The following is an 18106-nucleotide window of genomic DNA, read 5'->3' as shown; positions in this document are numbered from 1 at the left end:
GAATAATCTGCCCTGGCACATCCGATCTGCAGGATCTTTTGAAGTTTTTAAATCCTCCTTAAAAACACACTTTTTCTCCCTGGCTTTTAATCAAGTTTAAGTGGAAATCTTGCAAAAACAAAATTTTATTTAAATTTTTAATTTATTTAATTATATTTTTAATTTATTTTATTCTATTGTTGCACTCTGTTTATGTATTTTAGTTTTTACCGTATTTCCTGCAACTGTGATATCTGTACAGCACTTTGGTCAACCCCGGTTGTTTTAAATGTGCTCTATAAATAAAGTTTGACTTGACTTGACTTGAGTCATATAGATGGCCATACTTTTCTGAGGCCAACATTTCCATATTAAAAATACTTTTTAAAATTGGTCTTTTGTAATATTAATTTTTTTTGAGACACTGAATTTTAGGTCTTCATTAAATGTAAGCCATAATCATTATAATTAGAAGAAATTAGATAAATTAAGACATGAAATGTTTCATTCTGTGTGTAATTGTATTTTCATTTATTATTCATTATCATCAATTCATGTAATTGTAATTGAATTGAATTACTGACATAAATAAACTTTCTATGATATTCTAATTTATTGAGATGCACCTGTAAGAGACAAAACAGAGCATGTTTTTCGATATTGTTACACATTTAAATTATACACATTCAGATTCAAAATCACATTCATCTCACTGTGTTTTAAGTTAACTGTGTATTTCTGTGTGTGTGTGTGTGTGTCAGAACTTAACAGGAGACGGGAGTGTGAGGTTGCTGGTCCTCCCCATCATACACACCAACACACTGGAGATCTTATCAGCTCTTATCACAGCGTGAGTACTGACAGGGATACACACACACACACACACACACACACACACACACACACACACACACACACACACACACATTGCCTGTCATGTAACAGTTGTGTGGTGCTGACACTGTGTCTGTGCTGTGTGTATTGCAGTGTGCGTAGCGGCATGGTTCAGTTCGCTGCTGTCCTACAGAGACTTTTTTCTCAAACCCTGTCAGCCTGGACGCCTCTACCTGAAGCCAGTCTGGGACAGCAAAGAGCCTACAGGTAACTCACTGTGGCTAACTGGGGATTTCCACCGGGCGCGTTACAGCAGCGTCACGTCAGCTTAGCGAGCCGGTCGTATACACGTGAGATAACGAGAACAGTCTATGGATAAACTGTGTGCATAAAGTAAACAACAACAACAACCACCAACTTACTTTGCTTCTCTGACGTGACAGATCTGTTGATCTGACCATCTATCCTTATAAAAACAATATGTTATGTCATAAATGATTGTATGATGTTCCACTTCAACAATCAGTCTCTTGTCGTCCGTGTCGCCGATCCTCTGAGACCCTTTGATTGATTGATTGATTGATTGATTGATTGATTGATTGATTGATTGATTGATTGATTGATTGATTGATTGATTGATTGCCGATCTGGTGCCCCGGTCATAACATAATGTTGATGTGAAGTAGTTTTAGGCTGCATGAACTGCGTATTGTGTTTTATTTTGAAAGGAGCGGAAGTGTTTTACGCTGATTCTGAGTCTGACTTCCTGTCTGGTGCGATCTGCTCTGTTGATATTTACGCGATTTGGCAGCGTCTGGCGGAGAAATAGAAGTCCTACCTAATGCTCGCGGAGAGCCGCGGCTGAGACGCTGCTGTAACGTTACGCAGCGCGCCCGATGGAAACGCTCTCATTGATTAGAGTGTTACCTATTTGCAACGGCATACGCGACGCTGACGTGACGCTGCTGTAATGCGCCCGGTGGAAATCAGGCTTAATACACACCATGTATCGGAGGAAGTGGTTTGTTCCAACATGGCTACTAAAGCTATTTCAGTCTGTTACAGTTCGACTGACCAGGTTATCAGAAGGAGGGGGTTTATTTAGCAGCAGTACTGTGGAGGATGTCATAATGAAGCGTTTGTCTCATGTGTCTCTCCTTCCTCCCACAGCTCAGTGCGGGTATCAGTGTACAGGACCTTAGAGCTGTGGGTCCAGGTGGCCGGAGCCTCTTCCAGCATCCTTCAGGGAAGCCCCGGTCACTCAGAGCTCCTCTTTAGTCACCTGCTGAGTGACATCACACCAGGGGCGGAGTCTGTCAAGGTGAGTTTGAGTGTAACCCTTGTGCATCCCTTGATAGGGCCCTATGATTTCTGCGATGCTAAAAACATGGACAGAATAAAAATTTCCATAAAATGTGAAAAGTATGGTGGAATTAGCCAAAATATGAATGTTAAGATTATTCCAGAGTTTTCCTCACTGGTAAAAGCATTTTTTACCAGCATTTTTTTTTTTAGAAAGCAAAACTATGCTGCTATCTTTTGGGGTCTTAACAAGCACGTTGCCTCCATCCTGTCTATCTCCGGGAACACTGTTGATCAAAGAATTATTATAGAAGCTGAGGTTGAACTTCCAAAATTATAAAAAAAAATAAAAAATACAAACCCAATAAAACACTGCAAAAATGGTTAATTATTAGAAATCCAAAAATATCCCTAGTGAGGCACAATGGTTAGACTGAATCTATTCTACAGTAAAAAAAACAAAACTAAAAAAACAACAATTTTTTTAGCCTTAATGGGACCAGTAGGCCTCCTACTTGTCATATCGTTAGCCTCATAGTCATATTTGAACGTTTTCGGGAAACAAGAAAATACACAATTTTTAGTAAGCCCATTGGTATTCTTAATTGATATTGTAGCAGTAAGTTCAAATAGAAGTGTGAACAAGTTTGCATAAAAAATTAAACACATCGATTTCATGACAGATAAAAGTGTCTTAGGCAGAATATGCCCTGACTGGCAATAAGGCAGAAAGATGCAGCAGTGGTAGGAGAATAAAGTTAGGCAGATATCACAATTTGGCCAAAAAATGACTTAGGCAATTATGCTATGAGGCTAACAATATGGAAGTGTTGCCTTCACCTTCCCTTCTGTCCTGATGTGTTGTCCCGTCCTCATAGCTCCGGGCGGGGCTGTCAGCTGATGCCGTACCTGGAGGCAAGCCTGGACCACGGAGGACAAAACCTCTGGTGATGGCAGACTCTGTCGGGACGTCCCTCCAGAGGAAAGGAGACCTCGTGGCCAATCAGGACACGTGCCTGTCCGCCCTAAGGGGTGAGACGCTGCCTCACTTTGCTCACATCCCGTATAACAGATTGTGATTTTTTTTATTTTTTTGTCAAATGTGTTTATTGAGCTTTTTATAGAATAACATAACAACAACAACAAGACAACAACACTCAGTACAACATTGGTCTAGACCAGCGGTTCCCAAACTTTTTTAGCTGCACACCCCCTTCTATGTCCCCACCAGGTTGACTCACCCCCAATCCCCCACACCTTCAAAAAAACAAAATGCAATAAGATTTTTTACAGCCATATTAAAGGAGGCATGTTTAATCATGCTCAAATGTCCAGAACACACATATAATAAAATAATCACCACCACAACAATGCGCTCTCTTATTTGAATTAATCTGAAACACAGTTTCAATATAGTGCAACAAAGTTATGTGCAAGTTTCCACTTTTCAGAGGAAATGGAAGAAGATAACTTCTTCAACGCTTCATTATAAGAAGAAGTGCATTTTGAAATTGACCAAAAATACATGTAAAAATTACAGAAAAAGACACAAAACAACCAAAAATGGATGCAAAAATGACCAAAGATGACACAAAATGATCAAAATAGACACAAATTGACCAAACAACCAAAAAATAGATGCAAAATGACACAAAATTGAATAGCCTGTATTTATTAATTAATTAATAACACGTCTTTATTGTGTGTGGGAAAAAAAATGTAATTGTGTAATTGACCGCCATTACATTTTTCATCTCGCGCACCCCCTAGCAGCAGCTCACGCACCCCCAGGGGTGCACGCACCACACTTTGGGAATCCCTGCTCTAGACAATCGATACACATTTACATCTCGCATACACCCGACAGCGTGATACAGGCGGAGAGCTAAAGGCTAGCCAAGGGCAACACTTGAGAGCACTGAAGCCACTGTAGAGTCAGAAAAGTGAAGATATGGAGTCCAAATGTCCATGAACTGTCCCTCTGAAGAGTGAAGCAGACAGGTCAGGTATTCAAGGGGAAAACATTCCATCATTATCTTATGCCAGTTTGATTTAGTGGGGGGTTTGTCACTTATCCAGGACAAGAAGATGTTCTTCAGATTGTGATTTTTAATGCTCTGCCATCACACTGATGTTTTGTCTTCTCCTCAGCTCTGAGGCAGATCATCCTGAGCAGCGGCACGCTGCTGAAAGACGATATACACAAGGTAAATGTCACTGTCGTCATGTTACCCCCCCGCTCCACTGCAGAGTGAACATCACATTCTCTTTTTCAGCAGCTAACGGTCAGTCTGTGATTTTCCACTCTGTTTGATTTCCTCCCAGCGTCTCCATGACGTCGTGCTGCCGCTGTGCGTGCGTCTCCAGCAGCAACAGTCCAGCAGCAGCACTTCCTGTGAAACAGCAGGGGGCGTCAGCGGGCAGTACAACAGTGCCCTCACCAGACGAGAGCTCTTCAGGTGCATAAACAACACATGAAGACAGGGGTTATTACTTTTAATGTAGACTATAAAAGATGCTGTGGGAAGTAGATTATCACTATCTTAATCCAGACTTTCTTTATTGTTTTTTTCTTTCTTTACAAACAGTCAGGATCTCAGTTCTTACTAAAGACAATGGTTCCAAAACAAGCTTAAGATCCAGTTATTATGGACATATCAGCCCAGATGTAACCACCCACCCACCCTGAACTACTCACATTCAATCCATTCATACTCACGACATACATGTGCAAGGCACAGGTTACAAACAAGGGAACAGAAAGCGAAGAGACATAATACTAAGGAAAGATACAGATACATAGCCATTAAAAATAAATAAATAAAAACATACATACATAAGAATATTGAAAATAAAGCAATAAGGAATAAATAAGTAAAAAATAAATAAGTAAATTCAATTAAAAAATAAAATAAATAAATAGTAAAAAAAAGGGGGGGTGGGGGGGCTCAGGTTTCTGCTACAATATTCAGAGATTCAATGTATGTGGTAAAGGGCTGCCACATCTTATAGAAACTGCCTGAGGACCCTTTTAAGGAAAGCCTAATTTTCTCTAGTGTAATGCACTGCAGAACGTCCTGAATCCATTTATTATGAGTCGGGGTCTTCGAGAAAGTAATGATTATCACTATCTTAAAGTGCTGATGATAATAATTTGGAGCTTTAAAATAGGGCTGGGCGATATGGACCAAAAGTCATATCCCGATATATTTAGGCTGAATATCGATATACGATATATTTCCCGATATTTTTATCGCAAAATGAGAGCAAATGTTCAGTCAAAGTCAAAGCCAAATATGACACGTCACAAGTAGTTTTATTGAAACCGTTTATTTAAGTGAACATAAATACTGTATCATACAATACTGTAACAACAATGAAAATAGCCTATGAAATGAAATAGGCCAATCTTTTTCTGAAATAAATATACAGTACAGGCCAAAAGTTTGGACATACCTTCTCATTCAATGCGTTTCCTTTATTTTCATGACTATTTACATTGTAAATTCATCAAAACTATTAATGAACACATGTGGAATTATGTACTTAACAAAAAAGTGTGAACTAACTGAAAACATGTCTTATATTCTAGTAAGCAAAGGGTGGTTACTTTGAGGAATCTAAAATACAAGACATGTTTTCAGTTATTTCACACTTTTTTTGTTAAGTACATAATTCCATATGTGTTCATTCATAGTTTTGATGCCTTCAGTGAGAATCTATAATGTAAATAGTCATGAAAATGAAGAAAAACGCATTGAATGAGATGGGTGTGTCCAAACTTTTGGCCTGTAGTGTATTTATATGAGAAAAGAATAATGAACATTACAAAATAACTAAATATGACAAACCCTAGTAAGGGAAGAATTTATATATAAAGAGAGACAAAATTGAACTATATCGATATATGCAATATATATTTTTTCTATCAATATATCGCCCAGCCCTACTTTAAAACTCCTATGTAATGCAGGGAAAACATTTTCTTGCACAGCGGTTCACCAAATGTGGATTGGATCATTTTTACTTTGACTTGTTTGTTGGAGTAAGGAAATAAAAATAAAGATTGTGGTGTAGTGCAGTGTGGATGGGTTCATATCAGTGTTTGTGGATTCCAGGTTGTTGCTGGCTCTGGTCCTGGTCCCGTCCCCCTGCTGGCCTCCTCCGCTGACCTGCGCCGTGTCCATCCTCAGCAACGGACGCAACGACCGCAACCTTAAGGTGACTTCTTAGAGGAAGGGAGAAAGAGGGGGGGGGACTGGAATGTTGGGTGGTTTGAAGAACGACCAGCAGCCCTTTTCATACTGCAAAAATGCTCATTATGCCAAAGAACATTCATATTGATTATGCCAGCTATTCTCAACCTTGGGGTCGGGACCCCAATTGGGGTTGCGAGATGATTTCTGGGGGTCGCCAAATCATTTTGGAAGTCAGCTCTGTCTCCACTGTGTTAAAGTGTTCATGTGTTAATGTGTTTTAGTCTTTTTGGTCACTTAATGTCTTTTTTTGGTCATTGTGGGTTTTTTTGTCATTTTGTGTCTTTTTTTTTGGTCATTTTGTGTCATTTTTTGATCATTTTGTGGTGAATTTGTGTCTTTTTTAGTCATTTTGTGTTTTTTTTTGGTCATTTTGTGTCTTTTTTGGTCAATTTGTCTTGCCTGCTCCGCTGGCTCCCTTTGATCACGCCTCTAACAGACTTGCCAATTTAATGCCTCCAAAGGCGTTACAGAGCCAGGATCACTTGGTCCCCCCATTACGCATCGGGGCCGTTCAGATTGAGGCAAAACAGAGGCGTAAATATCACGGCTTGAAATGGCAGTCTGAAAGCGGAGAGTGAAGAGACAATCTCTCCTTTCACACAGGCTATTCAAGGCGTAAATGTTTTTGCTGTTCCTTTTAAAAGGTTCGAACACAGAATGCGATATACGAAAGTAAAAACCAAAAAAGGCACAGCCAGTATAATTGGGGGCTCTTCTTTAAATCAGTAGTTTTAAGTTAAAGTTATTGTCTGTGACATGCAAAAGCTTTGTACGTAAGTACAAGTTTAAGGTACTTTTACTTTACTTGAGTATTTCTAGTTCCTGCTACTTGGTACTTACTAGTATTCTGCTATCTCAGAACTATATACACTGTGTAATACTTTACTCTATTACATTTATCTGACAGCTTGATGTTCTTCAGATTGTGCCAGTACGACATATAATCAATAAATACATGATTATGTCATGATATCAAAAAGGCTTCATTGGTTCCCAGAGGAAATTCTCAAGCTACTCATCAGAATTTATTTAATGTAATTTATTTTATTTGATAGGGACAATGCAGTTATCATAGATACAGGACATGCATCTGATGTGCTGCATACAGAGATATAGCTTCAGCTAATTTTCAACTCCTGTCCCTAGTTGGGCTTTTACAACGACATACAAAATCACAATACTATAAAAATCCAATATACAATTACACCATCTACAAAATAGAATAAAATTACAAACAACTACAATATACATTTACCCTGAGAAAAAATAAATAAATAAATAAATAAACCCTGTATAAATATAGCTTAGAGTTTAAAATCATCATAAATCTATACAACAATAAGGAGAAAAGAAAGAAATAACAGAAAAGGATCTAAAGTAATATTAAATGTATATAAAAACACATTAACATTATGTCCATATTTCACAGCTGCAACATTTAACATAAACACATAAATGCAACAATTAAATTCCATTCATTTATTTTATATTATGCAGTTTTTGTTTGTTAATTTGACCGTGGTCATTTTGGAGACGTACTGTGTTAACATGTGGAGCAGCTGTGTTTCTCTGAGTCTTTTCTCAGGTTTTAATGACTCTGTCGCCTCTCGTCCCCCCTCAGGTCTCTACGTTCTGCACCGAGGCTCTGACCGTCTGTAACTCCCTCCTCCACCCCCGCACTCCCTCCATCGCCCTCCCCCTCCCACCCCTCACCCTGAAACCCACGCCCTCCGCTCCGGTCCTCCCCTCCTCCCAGGGACCCACCCCCGGACTCACCTTGCCGACGCTCCTTGGAGGCCCCGCCCCCGGCCCCCCCTTCCCCACCCGCCACTCCCTCGGCCTGGGTCCCGCTTCCCTACTGGGTTCTCTTGAGAACCACCTCTCCCTGGTTCCCGGGCTGCCGGGCCAGGCCCCCACCCCGGCAGACATGATCCTGTCCCCGCACGCACACCACCAGCAGGACCCCGCGGGGCTGGGCCTCCCGGAGGGGCAGAGACCCGTGTTCGTGCGCTACGACCGCGAGGAGGCGGAGGACGTGGAGATCTCTCTGGCCAGCGACTCTGACGACAGCGTGGTCATCGTCCCCCCGGGGATGCTGAACATGGAGAACCAGCAGGACGAGACGGCAGCAGCTGCAGCTAATCCTCAGAACATGGCCTCCGCTGCACCAGGGGGCACTACAGTCACACTACCAGGAGCAGAGCCGGTTACCATGGTGCCCACCACGGCAACAACAACCACAATAGACAGAGTGTCGCTCCCCAACGACCTCTCCACCTCCTCCCCTCTGCTCACCACCTCCACCACCCCCATAAACTCCTTCCCTCCGTCCAGCTCCTCCGTGGTCTCCCTGGTGCCCCCTTTGACCTCCAGCGCCCTGGCGGCTCCGCCCGGCGGTCTGGGGGACTCGTTGCCCGGGCGACCCCAGCTCCAGCAGATGCTGATGCAGCCCTCGGCCCCGGGCCAGCCGGGCCCCATGGGCCTCCCGCTCCAGATGCACCAGCTGCAGAACCAGCTGAGTCAGCAGGGGCGCCACCTCCACCAGCACCAACCGCCGCCCGCCAGCAACGAGGACTCGGCCGTCATCAACATCAACAGCACGGACGAGGAGGAGGAAGAGGAGGAGGACATGGAGGACGACGAAGAGCTGGAGGAGGAGGAGGAAGGGATGGACGAGGAGGACGAGGAGGAGGACGTGAGCGATTTTAACGACGACGAGTTTTACGACGGCGAAGAGTACGGGTACGACGAAGAAGAGGGGGAGGAGCTGGAGGAAGAGGAGGAGGAGGAGGAAGAGGAGGACGGGGACATTCCTCCACTGGAGGGAGCAGAGGAGAAGGCCGGGGAGGCGGGGTTAGAGGGCGGGGAGGTGCTCAGGGTGGCAGCAGAAGAAGCAGGCATGGCTGCGTTCAGCGTGGAGGGAGAAGCAGGAGGAGGCATAGAGGAGATCCCCACCAACAGGTCCATGTTCGGGGACGACAGGATGAAGGTGCAGAAGGTGGAGAGCATCGGGGTCCTGGAGGCGGCGCAGGAGGAGCAGGGGGAGGAGGACGAGAGCGAGAGGATGGACGACCCCACCATGCCACAGATCTTGTGTGTCACCGGCGGAGCGCTGGAGGAGAGAGAGGAGGCCGAGGAGGAGGGAGGGGCAGCGGGAGGAGGAGAGGGAGGAGGAGGAGGAGAGAGAGCAGCGCTGCAGGAGGAGGCCCGGTCCTGGGAGCAAGGAGCCGACGAGATCGAGCTGACTGCTGCCTCGGAAGAATCCACAACTAATCAGAATCAACAGGTTAGTGCCAATTTACAGAAGGAAGAATGAAATATACAGGCTTAGATTTAATTATTACTGGCAGAGAGTATGATACTATTTGGAATATGCAAGTGCTCAGCAAGGTTATTATAGAAAACTAACGAAGTAACGAAAACTAGAATTGAAAAAACATTTTCGTTAAATGAAATAAAAATAAAAACTAGAGTTTTTAAAAAAACGATAACTAACCGAAACTGTTTTTTGTGGTTACAAAACTAACTAAAACTAACTAAAATTATAGTGAAAATGTCCTTAGTTTTCGTTTTTGTCAACTTTTTCCATTCATAATTCAGTGTTTCTATTGGAACATGCAACACATGGTGAATATGTTTACTGAGACTGGGATGTCTACACTCCAACCAAAATTCAAAACACCTGGAACTGTAAGAGTTAATAACCTTATTGGGGCTGAGATGATAAACCAAAGGAAATGAAGGCAAAAAATGTTATGACCTCTTTGAATCTGGCACCCAACACATAGCCCATTAAAAAAAAATAAAACTAACACTAAAACTAATAAAAACTAAACTAAAACTAAGCATTTTCAAAAACTAAAAACTAAACTAAAACTAGCAAACTCACTCTAAAAACGAATTAAAACTAACTGAATTTGAAAACAAAAATTCACAACGAAATTAAAACTAAAACTAATGAAAAATCCAAAACTATTATAACCTTGGTGCTCAGTTGATCAAACTTCCAGTTTTGGTGGCACAGTAACCACTTAATTGCTTCCCTTGGCAACATGTTAATACACAACATAGAGGACCTGGTGTTTATAAAGACTGATGTCCAGGAATAGGAGGACAATGTGAATAGACACTGGGACTAACTCACACACAAAATCATCTCTACAGTAGCACCCTCTAAAACATGGGTCTCAAACTCGCGGCCTGCGGGCCAATTGCGGCCCTCGTGATGATATTTTGTGGCCCCCACCTTGATATGAAAGTTAAATGTGAGTTTTATATGAATGGCACTTTACCGTGTTGTGTGTGGAAGGTCCCTTTTAATTACTTTTTTGGTAATTTTGTGTATTTTTTAAATAATTGTGTGTCTTTTTTAATAATTTTGTGTCTTTATTTTGGTCATTTTGTGTCTTTTTTAAATAATTGTGTTTCTTTTTTTGTCATTTTTAGGTCATTTTGTGTCTTTTTTTTAAATAATTTTGTGTCTTTTTTGGTAATTCTGTGTATTTTTTGTCATTTTGTGTCTTTTTAAGTAATTTAGTGTTTTATTAGTCATTTTGTGTCTTTTTTATTATTTTGTGTCTTTTTTGGTCATTTTGTGTCTTTTTTTTTGTAATTTTATGTCTTTCTTTGGTCATTTTGATACTACCTCCAGCTGCCCCCAGGTAATTTGAGTTTGAGACCCCTGCTCTAAAATAAGGAGGATATGTCAGTTAAATATAATACTGTAGCCAGTTAGCTTAGCTTAGCTAAAGACTGGGAATTGGGGGGGGGGGAAACTGCAAGCCAGGCTCTGTCCAACATTAATAAAGTCCACCTACCAGAGCCTCTAAACTCGGTGATTAATGCAATGGACCTTATTTGTTTAATCTGTACAAAAACAGAAGTGACATTACCACAGTTGGCTGTTTTACGGGAGATTACCTGCCAGACTATTTATTGCCGCTGCAGCAACCAGCAGAGACAGAAGTCATTGTGCCCAGTCAGGAAATAGTCTGGCACCCTATTTTCTAATCAACTCTTTGCTGGAAAGTGAATTGGCATGTTTCTCAAAATGTTGAACTATTCCTTTAAGTCAATGTTCTCCCTAATGACAGTTTAACTTGTGGGAGGAACAGACGACAATATTTCTGGGGCTCCAGTGCAGCCAGTTGATATCCGTAGTTCCTCTTCCATGTGCTGGTTGTTTACAGTGCAAACAGGAAATTGAGATGATGTCTACGACTGGATTGTTCCACAAGTAGCCAGTTTATACTGACTAAACTTTTAAAAACCCCTGGAGGGTAATGTCTGCAATATTGTAGAAGTCTGTTTCATTTTATTAAAAGATTCCAACATTTCCAGACAGGAGCAGGGATCATTTTCGGGGGTATTTTTAGGTAGAGACATGTTTCAGCTTATCTTTACAACTGATACCTGCATAGGGATGCAGATAAATTATTAAAAAAAACTTGTTTGTAACATCAAAAGTGTAAAAGTCAACTTGTAAGTGTTTTTTTTTTTTTTAACTTAGTTTTTATTTAAGTTTCATTCACAATCGTGTACAGAATCATATTCAACATGTCTGCTGTTTCATACACATGGTAACACTTATGGTACATTAAAAAAAATACAGAGGCTATAATGACAAAGAAAAATATAAATTAAAATGGAATAAAAGAAATAAAATGATATCAGTATACCCATAGCAGGGCTCCACCTTTTAGTGAATATATGTTTTTGAAGTCTTAAGGAGTATGTTATTTGTTCCATTTGATTCCTTTATTTTTTCAGACCACATACTACATGTTGGAACTTGTAAGTGTTTTCTCGTGGACTTATTATGACACGAGTGCTTCTAAATTACCTCAAATAGGTTGGCAGTATTTGACTTCTTGTCACTTTCCTGGCTGAGAGCCGGTTCTTTGGCGGTCAAAAAAGCAAGGAACTGGTTCAAGATTAGGCACCGGCTCCGAACCGGCCCTGGAACTGCTTTGGTCGAAAAGGGTTATAATAGGAGCTAAAGTGAACTAAAAGGAGATGAAGTGTGAGTTTTGTTTTACATGAATGTAGCTGAAAGTTAATTCCATAGAAATAGACCTGCTGCAAAACAAAACAAATCGCTTCTCCAAATCATTCGTCCCCCTTGCACTAAGACTTTTAAATTCTTCATAGGGTTTTTATTTTATTTTTATCTATTTATTCTTTATTTTCCAATGTGTCCATTCTAAGCTCCATGTTGTCTGATGTGTGTTGTGTCGACTGTTTATGTATTGACTATTTGTTGCTGACCATGTGGGCCGTATGAACCACGACAACCTGCTGCTCAAAATGAATTGCCCCTTGTGGGATTAATAAAGTTGTTTGAATTGAATTGAATTGAATTGAGGTTTACATATTGGGGAAACAGGAGTGAAAATGAGAAGGGAGAGGGAAAGAATGGAAGAAAGAAAGAAAGAAAGAAAGAGGGGGAACAATGGAGGGTGGTGTTACATAGAAAGACAGAAGCTTTTCACAATAATCAAGGACACCGGTATCCGTGATGCTTTTCATGGTATCTTCTCAAGAAAGTGGAGCATTATCTGTGTTTTTGTTCCACTCATAAACAAAGCATGTATTGTTACAAGGAAACTAAGCTCTCTACTCTAATCTGACTCCCTTCATCTCAACAGGAGCCAGGAGCTGAACCTGCACAGGAAGCCAGTGTGAGTGACAGCCAGCCATCCAGTCATCAGGAGGAGACGCTCGCCGCTGCTGAAGAGAGAGATGCCGTGGCAGCAGAGCCCGAAACCTCAGCCAGCCCCAACACAAAAGAGCAAGAGGAGACAGACACTGACAAAAGAGAGCAAGTTAAAGCAGAGCAGCAGGAGACAGAAGGAGTAGGAGGGAGAGAGAGTGATGGGGAGGAGGGGAAAGGAGTGAAGAGGAAGAGAGAGGAGGCACGAAACGAGGAAGAGGCGGGCCAATGCACTGAGAAGAAGAAGGTAAGGAATCACGCCTGATTTTGGATTTAAATGTTTCCTGGATCAAATGTGAACATTAATAATCATACAGGATATAATCATTATGTACAGGATCAAATACTAATATACATGGAGGTAAACAGCTGTTGTTTTGTTTACTTAACCCTTTGATGCACAACATGGGTCTAAAGTGACCCGACTGAGGTTTTAATTTTCTATATTTTTGCAATAAATTAATTTCATCATTCAGTATTCCAGGTTTTCCTAAATCAACTTGTTTTTGTTTTCATCATACATCCTAATTTTTTGTTTTTCATTTCTTACTTTTTGAATAAAAACCCTTTCTGTATAACTACGCTTCTAATGCACAACATGGGTCAAAGAATTTCATTATGGGGGTATTGTGTGTATAATTTTAAGGAAAAATGTATTTAATCAATTTTGGAATAAGGCTGAAACATAAAAAAATGTGGAAAAAGTGAAGCGCTGTGAAAACCTTCCAGATACAGTGTATGTGTGAAAAAATGATACATAAACACGTTAAATATTTTAAATATATGAGTGTGGAAAGTAACTATTTGAAACAAATTACTATTATTATAGTATTAGGTCATTTAATTTTAAATCAAATTTGGATGAATGAGTCATTTTTGACCCATGTTGTGCATTAGGAGGGTTGTCCATATGTTGTGCATCAAAGGGTTAAAGCAGGGGTGTCAAACTCAAATACACAATGGGCCAAAATTTAAAACTTGCATAAAATCGCGGGCCAACATTGAACAAATAAACCTTTTAATATATACCAAACATGTTTTGCTTTAACATTAAATATGGAACCAGCAACGCTTATAAACATACAATATATAACTTAATAGTGCAGACATGCAAAATCAAATTTCAAATAAAAAACACATCAGTGTCACTAATTTATTAAATAAAAATTAAATAAAAATCGTATGCCTCTTTTCTATTTGCATCCTTCTGATTTAAATATCCAAATAAACTTTTTCAACAGGTTAATAAATTCTGCCTTTCTTTTCGCCACTTTTGAGAAGGGGTAGCTGGGAGACAGCTCTAGCTTGAGGTTGCTATGACGACTGTCACAGAGGAGCGTTTCTGGGTCCTGTCCTGATTGACGCGCCAAAACAACAGCAGGGCATTGTGGGATTTGTAGTATTAGCGGTAAATGCGCCGTATAATACCGGCGGGTCAGCTTTTATAGTACAATAATAAGATAATAATTTGGTATTGCCTCGCGGGCCAAATAAAATTACACTGCGGGCCAGAGTTTGACACCCCTGACTTAAAGGAACCGAGAACTTAAAGTGCCTTTTCTCATGTTAGACTCCAGATGAGGTGAATGTTTCAGTTAGATATAATTAATCCATGTCAGCCTTGAAGCTCACAGCCTTCAAGGGTCTGTTTATTAATGACTTCTTAAACATATGTTCTGAACTAAAGTGTTCAGTAATAAATAATGAATGATTGGCTTTAAATTGGGCTGCTTAAAAGGGAATTTATTTTTCCCCAAATAAAAGCAGATGTGCTTTTTTACTGTTGAACATTAATTACCACCCCCAAAGAAGAGCAGGTCATTTTTTTGACCGATAGCTGACCCTTGTTAACTGCTCATTAACCATTAAACAAGCCCAGTCCCTTACATGCACACAGGTGCTGTGGTCAACCGAAACGTGTCCCGGGGCGAGTAAACTGTGTTCAGTCATGTGGAATGCTTCCTGCAGCCGTCCAGCCGGGCGTACGGTCGCTGAGGCGGAGCTTTCACTTTTGTCTTCTCATCACACACACAGGACTGATCATAAAAAGTCTGACATCCTGGACAGTGTGGAGGTTAACAATGGCATATACGACATAATATATAACCCTCATTCCAAAATATTGGGGCACAATATGTCAAAATGTCACTAAAAACAGAAAGAATCATTTAAAAAAAGTTAATTAGTTTGAACTTCAAATATATTGCTTTTGTACAGTTTTTGAATATATGTCACAACTGATTAGAAGAATATCAGTCTTGTTTTATTTATGTTTTTGACCATAGTTTCTCAAATGGTATGCCGTGACACAAGTCCAGGTGTGGACTTTTACATCTTTTGTAAACAGGAGATAGTGGGTTCAAAGCCCATTAGTGCCTCTGACCACAGTTGGAATCACTTGCACGTGCTGAAACGACCCATTTGAGTCTAAATGAGCCAAATCACGGTTTGCAGAGCATTTTAAAAATAATGCACACGCCGTTATATATGTATGGTTTGCGGTTGTAAAAACAAAAAAAAAACTGCAGTTTCATTGAATTTAGGCTACAAAACCACTGACCTAGGTTAAGGTTTTAAAAAATCCCATTAAGCCGATATAAAAGACAGTTTCAACAGTAAATAAATGTACGTAAATGCCAGAAGTGAAATAGTTACATAGTGGGACACATTAAAGGAAAGAAAAATAAACATTCACAGACTGATAAGAGTGAAAAACACCTTCTACAGAGACTATTTAAATGATACGATGTGATATGAATACAGGTGTATATTAAGATTTTGCCAAGTGTGTTCTGTGGGTGGTAACAAAGGACTAACCAAGTCAAACGTCAAATCGGGTGTGTAAGCATGCCAGCTAATAGTTCTGATGACCACTATCACAACAACACATATTTAGTTACAGTTGTGGATACATTTTAACACCTTTTCCCCACTAAGATCATCTAAAACTAAACTCAAACCTTCAGAAAAATATAAGTTTGAATGTTCAGTTTGACTCAGACCATCTACTGTCAGGTCCCAGAGCATGTCTCAGCAGCTGTCCCTCTCTTTCTGTCCCTCAGCTGGATGATGAAGCCATGGCCTCCATGTTGGCTGATTTTGTCGCCTGTCCACCTGACGACGAAGACGGTGCCTCTGGATCGAACCGCTCATAAATAAATGCCAACCTGAACTGATGCAATCACAGTAACCATGGATACAGCAGACACTGCTAGGATACGGAATCATGATGACATTTGCGAGGTTTAGTTACCTCGTACGACCTTATGATGACACCTTCCAGTCCTTCTTCAGTGTTGACATCAACGGCCCAAATGTGGCCTCCGGGTTCCTTTTTCTCCACAGTATTGCCAAATCCAAGCTACACCATGGGAACGTTTTGCTGTCACTTGGCAAGAACAAGTTTTACATGAGCTAAAAGAAGCAGTACATTGCCCAACAGCCAGGCATTACTCACAATACTAGCCTTTGTTCTTGTATACAGTACATAGTATCCTACAACTAGTGTTTGATGTGCTTTCCTTGGATTTATATGTGTCTTTTATGCTCTTTGTTTTGTCATCAATGTCATCTGCTTTGATATGAAAAAGTAAAAAAAAATAAAACAGGAGTTACATACACACTTTTCCCTCTCAGGTTTAATGGTATTTCACCACAATAATTCAGTTTTTTTCTGAAAGGGTTGGTCAATCCAGATGTTTCACAGTCAGTTTTGCCAATTATCTATTTTTGTAGGCCTTGTTTTTCGAATATATGTTTTGCTATTGAATTTTACAAAAGGTGGCATCAGAAGTCTCAGAGATAAATCTAAAAAAATCTGAGCAAATAAAACTGACCATCTAGATAGAGAAAATGCGGGGGGGGTTTTAAATTTTTTTTTACCTCATTTCAATGCATTGGTTCAGCTCCATATGACTCACTTTGTTTTTGGTTCCAGGTCCTTTTCTCTGTCTTGTTTTCCCTTGTGGAAGGTACCCTCCCAGTGTAGGCGTTGGGTACGTAGGGTACAATGTAGTGTTACAGTGTACCATATAGTGTATTTAGGGTACAGTGTAGTGTACAGCGTAGTGCATGTAAGGTGCAGTGTAGTTTATGTATGATACAGCATAGTTTATGAAGGGTAAATTGTAGTTTATGTATGGTACAGCGCAGTTTATGTAGGCTACAGTGTAGTTTATATAGGTCACAGCATAGTTTTTGTAGGGTATAATGTAGTTAATGTATGATACAGCATAGTTTATGTATGATACAGCATAGTTTATGCAGGGAACAGCATAGTTTATGTAGGGTACAGCATAGTTTATGTAGGGTACAGCGCAGTTTATGTAGGGTACAGCATAATTTATGTAGGATACAGCGCAGTTTATGAAGGGTACAGAGTAGTTTATATAGGACAGCATAGTTTTTGTAGGGTACAATGTAGTTTATGTATGATACAGCATAGTTTATGCAGGGAACAGCATAGTTTATGTAGGGTACAGCATAATTTATGTAGGATACAGCATAGTTTATGTAGGATACAGCATATTTTATGTAGGGTACAGCGCAGTTTTTGAAGGGTACAGTGTAGTTTATGTAAGATACAGCATAGTTTATGTAAGATACAGCATAGTTTATGTAGGGTACAGTGTAGTTTATGTAGGGAACAACATAGTTTATGTAGGGTACAGTGTAGTTTATGTAAGATACAGCATAGTTTATGTAGGGTACAGCATAGTTTATGTAGGGTACAACATAGTTTATGTAGGGTACAGTGTAGTTTTTGTAAGATACAGCATAGTTTATGTAGGGTACAGCATAGTTTATGTAGGGAACAGCACAGTTTATGTAAGATACAGCATAGTTTATGTAGGGTACAACATAGTTTATGTAGGGTACTACAGGGTATGCCACTACCACTGCTGATCATAAGTACTTGGCAGTGATTTTACTCCACCTTCTCATCTTGGAGTCTCAGCTGAGGTGATACTCAGTGCCAGGCACTAGACACAATTTTTGCTAATGGAAAAAAACAAAACAG

General features: G+C 40.2%; 1 protein-coding gene across 1 annotated transcript in view; it reads left to right on the top strand.

The window, feature by feature from the left end:
- The window catches only part of pelp1 (proline, glutamate and leucine rich protein 1), a 28725-nt gene extending 12017 nt beyond the window's left edge, over nucleotides 1-16708 (top strand). Inside the window, exons 10-19 of the mRNA XM_059354554.1 lie at nucleotides 741-829; nucleotides 967-1080; nucleotides 1984-2134; nucleotides 2994-3147; nucleotides 4267-4322; nucleotides 4441-4574; nucleotides 6234-6336; nucleotides 7996-9660; nucleotides 13022-13333; nucleotides 16149-16708. Of these exons, the coding sequence (XP_059210537.1) occupies nucleotides 741-829; nucleotides 967-1080; nucleotides 1984-2134; nucleotides 2994-3147; nucleotides 4267-4322; nucleotides 4441-4574; nucleotides 6234-6336; nucleotides 7996-9660; nucleotides 13022-13333; nucleotides 16149-16241 (2871 nt within the window). The 3' untranslated portion in view covers nucleotides 16242-16708. The remainder of the gene's footprint in view (nucleotides 1-740; nucleotides 830-966; nucleotides 1081-1983; nucleotides 2135-2993; nucleotides 3148-4266; nucleotides 4323-4440; nucleotides 4575-6233; nucleotides 6337-7995; nucleotides 9661-13021; nucleotides 13334-16148) is intronic.
- The last annotated feature ends 1398 nt before the right edge of the window (nucleotides 16709-18106 follow it).

Source organism: Centropristis striata, chromosome 17 (genome assembly GCF_030273125.1).
Source record: "Centropristis striata isolate RG_2023a ecotype Rhode Island chromosome 17, C.striata_1.0, whole genome shotgun sequence".
NCBI lineage: Eukaryota > Metazoa > Chordata > Actinopteri > Perciformes > Serranidae > Centropristis > Centropristis striata.
The sequence above is the reverse complement of the archived record's forward strand: the minus strand, read 5'-3'. Positions and strand labels throughout refer to the sequence as shown.